Source organism: Ursus arctos, unplaced genomic scaffold (genome assembly GCF_023065955.2).
Source record: "Ursus arctos isolate Adak ecotype North America unplaced genomic scaffold, UrsArc2.0 scaffold_22, whole genome shotgun sequence".
NCBI classification, from domain to species: Eukaryota; Metazoa; Chordata; class Mammalia; order Carnivora; family Ursidae; genus Ursus; species Ursus arctos.
Genome location: NW_026622897.1, coordinates 24,366,874 through 24,372,873, shown reverse-complemented (window position 1 = coordinate 24,372,873; position 6,000 = coordinate 24,366,874). Strand labels below are relative to the sequence as shown.

The following is a 6,000-nucleotide window of genomic DNA, read 5'->3' as shown; positions in this document are numbered from 1 at the left end:
GTCCTGCTTTGGGGTTTGGTCTCATCATTCTCAGTGGTACGTGGTGGCTTTCCCAGCTTTCTTCCTGATAGTCACTCCAAGGAATGACCCAGTGACCAGAGGGACCTGTCCTGAGACAGTGGCTATCCCCTACGTCCTTCCCTCCCTCCACCTCCTCTTACTGGGCAAGCGGAGATGGCCTGGCAGCCAGGTGGAGCCTAAGGACCCAATCAGTGGCAGCATTCCACCCAGGCTGGCAAAGCCCCAGCCCAGAAAACAGGCCGTGTGGCACAAAGGGCTTGTGACCAGGTTCGTCGGAATTCCCAAAAGCAATGGGGACTCATGCAGCCTACCTTCGTTCTATGTGAATTGTGTTACCATTTCCTTTCTTTATGAAATGATGATGTATGAACAATACAGAGTTCATGGGAGGCCAGTGCCTAAGGGGACTGGCTCTGGAACTGGATCACCAGCATTCAAGTCCCGGATCCAATAGGTCCTAAAGGCGGGATCTCGTGCAGTGATTTAAACTCCTAGCACCCTGGTTTTCTGTCTGTACGATGGGAATGACCATAGTGAGGTTTAAATTAAATAAGACAAGCATGCAGAACACTTGGAAGGTGCTCATCATTAAATGGGAGAGCTGTTGGGCCCATGAACTCTTGTAACTTCACAGTTCCAAGAAATTCAATGTCTGAGAATCACTGACTTCAAGATCCAATTCGTCTCACATGATGGTGCAGGTGTGCAAAACACCCACATATAGGACCCATGCACCCACACAGGCTCCCATGACTCCAAGCCTGGAAAAGTGAAGAGTGTCATTTCATCCCCAAAAGATAGAGGCCCCCTAAATTCAAGCCTGTAGACATCTCAGAGCCCCTGGGAGGGAGAGGGGGTCCTGGTATAACAGCCAGCTCACATTCCTATAACATATTCTATTTGGGACCTTGGTCCTAAAAATGCACACCCTGCTCTTCCCTGAAAATATGTGTGTGTGTGTGTGTGTGTGTGTGTGAACGAGAGAGGGATGACGTTTCACACTTGCTACTCTCAGTGACATGTTCCTCCTATCCGCAGAGGTGACCTCGGTTCTCAACTCAAAACTGTCTTTGGCTCTGCCCTGGGAATGTATGTCCTCCGGGTGCCCGTGTCTGAGGGCCAGCGGTCCCTGAAGATTAGGGGCAGGGGTACTAAAGGGGCCACAGGACTGACCAGGAAAGGCTTCGGGCTGGGGCCTCTTGACGCTCACCCTAAGAGAGGACACCAATTGTATTGCACTAAAAAGAGACCGAAAGGCAGCAGAAGGCAGGCTTCTGAGAACAGGTGGACCGGGGGTCCTTCCCCATCCCACCACACCAACCTATCCACAGCCCACGCCAGGGGGCAGCGAGCCGGCCCCTCCCCTGTGACTGCAACAGGCCTGGTCCCCTCTGGGAAGTCCGCAACCCAGAAGGGAAAGCCCGTGCTGCCCCCTAGTGGCCGGACAGCTTCCCTCCCCGCTGTGCGGGTTCTGTGGCTCCAGGTCTCTAACACTTCCCGATGAAGTCCTTTCATGGCCTATCAAGTTCATCCTAACTCATCCAAACTCACTGTTATTTCTGCAGAATCTACGTCTGGGTCAGACTCCCTGTCCGTGCAACTGGATTAAACATCCACTAAACTTTCGTTTAAATGTTTTTGGCTGGTGGCTAAAACAACTGCGGTTCAGGGGAGTTGGGGAGAACCGAGAGCCGCTTCTTCGGAGACGAAGGAGCCTCACTTCCCGTTACTTAAGGATTCTTAAGCTATTCTTATCGCCAGTCAGGAGTAAATGGATTTGGCTCCACCGTCTTTTTAAAAGAACCGACATTTCGTTGAGCTTCCAGGCATCGAACGTTTGAGGCTTCTGACGCAGGGCCCAGGGCTCAGGACGCACCCGCACACCACCGCCCTGGGCGCCGGCGAGGCTGACACCGTCAGCCTGTGGACACACCGCTAAAATGGTGGGAGAATCACCTGGAACACTTGCTGATGCGCAGTCTACTGGGCCCCGCCCCCAAGTTTTAATGCAGGACGTGTGGGTGAAGCATGAGCCTTCCCAGGTGGTGTTGCTGCTTCCGGCCGGGCGGGGGACGACACTGTGGGAGAGGCTGTGCCTAGTCCCCGCCCCGCCGAGACTCCTGGAGACGGTGAGCTGGGTCTGAAGAACCATCTGCGTTTTTAACCCCCGCCCCTGGCAGCAAACAAACGGGGCTGAGGAACGACAGGAAATTGGAACGGGGGACCACAGAGAGACACCGTGCCCTTAGGGGCAAAGGAACTTCCACGGTGAAGTCTTCTGATGACCCTGTCTGCACTTCTGACCTGCGGAGGGAGTTCTCAAGACAATGTCAGGCCATGGTGGGAGAATGAGGATGCTGCAGGCAGGCACAGGCTGGCCCCCCAAACCCCACTGTGTGGGTGACCACTTCTACCACGGAGCCAAGGCCGGCAGCCTGAGGGGTGTGCGTACTCGGGAAGCAGCGCCCAGGTGAAGCCTCTCCCCGAATGCCAGCTGTTTACAACATGGCGTCACCGGCACAGGAATCTCCCGACAACCTCTTCCTTCTGCTTGTCACACGTTGGTAAAGAACGGATGCTCTTTCCTTCCCTGGAAGGAAAATCCAACGCGCATGCCTGCACAGGTGTCAAGATGGAACTTCTCCCTCCAGAAAGTGAAACATTCAGGCTAAAATCAAAGAGGCAGCTCATCTCCTCCAAGAAGTCTGTCCAGATTGCTCCAATCAAACTGCATTTTCCTCCCTTCAGTTCCCAAAACTCAGGGAGAGCAAAGACTATTCATTTAACGAATACGTATTGGCATCTTCCAGGACCCACCCCATTCTTTGTTCATGACACTGGGCATCTGATTTCTCTTCCTAAGCCCCTCCTTTCTCCTAGGCCCAGCCTATATAGTGCCTTGGCATACAGAAGGCTCTCAAATGTCCCTTCAAGAACTCCCTAAGCCTTCCCTAGATCGTTGATGCTGTCACTCTGTGTCACTCCAAGGAGAGGGAATATTTTAAATTAATAAGTAAAAAATCAAAGAAGGTACACTGGAGATATGAGAACACTTAAGCAAGGCACCATCCCTCCTGCAAGGCTCAGGGACCATCTGCTCAGCCCACACTGGACAGCCTACCCTCATGTCTGCGTGTACAAGCACACACACGGGTACACAGAACTCATGTGACCACCTCCCCGCCTAAGGGAAAGCCCCACTTCCTCCTTTCTTCCTGGGACACAGCTCCTTCCTCTCCTAGGGTGCCCAGGCTGGGCAGCTGCTGCACACCCTTCCCACCTCATGGCTCACCGCCGGCCCCCCTCTGCCCTGTGTACCCCTCCTTTCAGGGCACCAGGGCCAGGTCTCAGGAGCAAAACATAGCCCCTTGTCGGCCTGGAGAAGGCCACAGGGCACTGTGGCCTCTGCTCTCAGCCTGACTGCAGGATCTGTGCTGATGGGAATTTAAAACCAGTTTACTGCTTGCAACTGGGGCTAGGAGGAAGGAGGAAGGAGAGCCCATCAAGTCCAGAGAAAAAATTTACCTAAAAACAAGGTTTACTCATACACACAAATACACACACTGAAGCCCACCCTAGGAGCTGGTAAAAATTCAAATCTTAGACCCATGGGTCTTCCAGTGTCCTCTGGCCTGGGCTTCCTGAAGAGTGTGACCCTAGGCGCCTGAAGTGCCCCCACCAGCCCCACCGTGGGGGTCCCGAAGCAACATTACAGCCGCTCCTGTATCGGCGAGGCAGAGGGCAAAGATCTTCCCCACGAGCCTCAGCCCAGTTTGGGACTGGAGGGGAGAGTCTGTGTCTTCAAGCTTGTGTCCCTTGGCACCGCCAGTGTCCTCCCTCCCCACCTCCCATCCCCTGCTTCGGAGGTTGAGGGAGGAGAGAAGCTCTCCAGGCCGATTCAGAGTCCAGGGGATTCAGTTCACAGTCTGGGTTCTGGGGAGCTCAAGTCAGGGGTGCTGTTAGCGATCCTGTCCTTGGCCCGCAGGTGTGCACGTTGTGGTGGTCCGCCGATGGCCCCTGCGTTTACACCCCAGTCTGCTCTTTAATCCAGTCCCGAAATACAGAGAGCCTCGTGTACACGCCCGGCTTGTCCCTCTGAGCGCAGCCGTCACCCCAGCTCACCACGCCGGCCTGGAAAATCCGCCCGTCGGCCTCTACGCTGGACAGGGGGCCCCCGGAGTCGCCCTGCGGGGAGACCAGCGCCTCGGTGTGAGTGCCCGCCCCGAGCCCGCCCGCGGCCCCGCCCCCTAGGCCGAGCCCCGCCCCCGCCCCGCACGCACCTGGCAGGCGTCCACGCCGCCGCTGAGGTAGCCCACGCACATCATGCGCGGGGTGATCTGCTGCGGGAGCAGGCTCTCACAGGTCGTCTGGTTGATGACGCGGATCTCGCCCTTCTGCAGGACCAGCGCGCCGGAGCCTGGGGTGGAGGGAGGGGGTGCAGGACGAGGCTGACCCGGGGCCACCGCGCCCTGACGGCCAGTGCAACGGCCAGGGCCCCACCACAGGCGCTCCCACGGCAGTGACCTCACTAGCAAATCTCTGGACACAACCCCGATGCCCGTGGCTGACAAATGCTCAAGGAACTGATGCCAGGTGAAGACATAGGCTCCGAGTCGAAGCAACCGCCAAGGTCACTCAGATGGTTTCGGGGGCACGGCCAGGCCTTCCACCCGGAGCCCAGCCTCCACTGCACTCCTGAACAACCTCGATCCCGCCAGGCAGAGGGAGGCGGGGCAGCCCAGCGGCCGCCAGCCCCACCAGCCCGCGCTCACCTCCTTCCTGGGTGTGGCCCCAGCCCGTGACCCAGATGGCCTTCCCGGTGGGGAAGGTGTGCGAGGATTCCGGCAGGCAGATGGGCCTCACGGTGCTGCTGTATTCAGCCGGCGTCTCCAGCTCCAGCAGCGCGATGTCGTAGTCGAAGGTGAAGTCATTGAAGAAAGGGTGGGAGATGATGCGCTTGAGCCCGAGCTCCTGCACTCCAGTGGCGCTGCGCTTGCTCTGGTCGAGCAGGCCCAGGAAGGCGGTCCACTTGGTGTGGTCGGAGTACCTGCGAGCAGAGCCCCGAGAGCTGCCTTGAGCTGAGCACTGACCTAGGCAAAGCCACCTGCCGCTGCCCGGACCGTGAGGGGGCTGTGGCTTCGTGGCTGCAGCCCAACCCCGAAACCGGGGCATCTCCTCCCAGAGCACTCAGCCTCCTTTACCTCCTCTTTTGATACATTTTTAATCTGATTACCAAAAATGTATTTCTTAGTGATCTGATCTTTCCCAGAAAGAAAAATACAGAACTCAGCACAAATATTTTTTTTAACACAGTGGTATGTATTCCAAGAACAAAAGAATTGGAAAGTAGACGGAACTCCATCTACTAGGTTTGCTGTTGGTAGTGGGACAAGTGTAGCCATTCTGAACTGTATCGTGTATACTGGTGGACTGAACAAGTCAAGATAACACACTGATATTGCTGGGAGCCAATTTCTGGTGGGGGAAAGGGAGACACAGAAGGAGTAGGGGAGGAAGTAGCAATCAGAGGCAGCAATAATAGCTCAGGATTTTTCCCAAAAAAATGGCCCCAAAGCAATGACACCGCCAATAACACCCAGAACTTGGCTTCTATGTATTCTTCTCCATTAAAAGGAACCAAGGCTCCCTGGAGAAATGGTTGATCTCACATCTGAAGCATGGAAGGCATAAAGAGACCTTGGAACATTTTGCTTTCCCAGAAGTAAGCAAGTGCTCGAAAAATCATGGAGCCAGTTATCAGGACCATTCAAACACCAAAATGAACAACAGGATTAAGCACTATACATGCTGAATAATATAAAGGGGGAGGGGAATCCATGAGTCCATCCTGAACCTAAAACAGAATTTCGAAATTTTGTAAAGACAGAAGGAAAGCTACTCTACAGAAAAACACCAACTAATAAACACAGAAGAAGCAATATAATAAGAAATGGCATTTTGCCTCTACCTTGGCAATAA

General features: G+C 55.0%; 1 protein-coding gene across 1 annotated transcript in view; it reads right to left on the bottom strand.

Moving 5' to 3' along the window:
* Positions 1-3,515: 3,515 nt before the first annotated feature.
* Positions 3,516-6,000, bottom strand: part of ST14 (ST14 transmembrane serine protease matriptase) — a 37,562-nt gene continuing 35,077 nt past the window's right edge. Inside the window, exons 17-19 of the mRNA XM_026505391.4 lie at positions 4,794-5,068; positions 4,302-4,438; positions 3,516-4,206 (exon numbers count right to left, since the gene is read on the bottom strand). Of these exons, the coding sequence (XP_026361176.2) occupies positions 4,045-4,206; positions 4,302-4,438; positions 4,794-5,068 (574 nt within the window). The 3' untranslated portion in view covers positions 3,516-4,044. The remainder of the gene's footprint in view (positions 4,207-4,301; positions 4,439-4,793; positions 5,069-6,000) is intronic.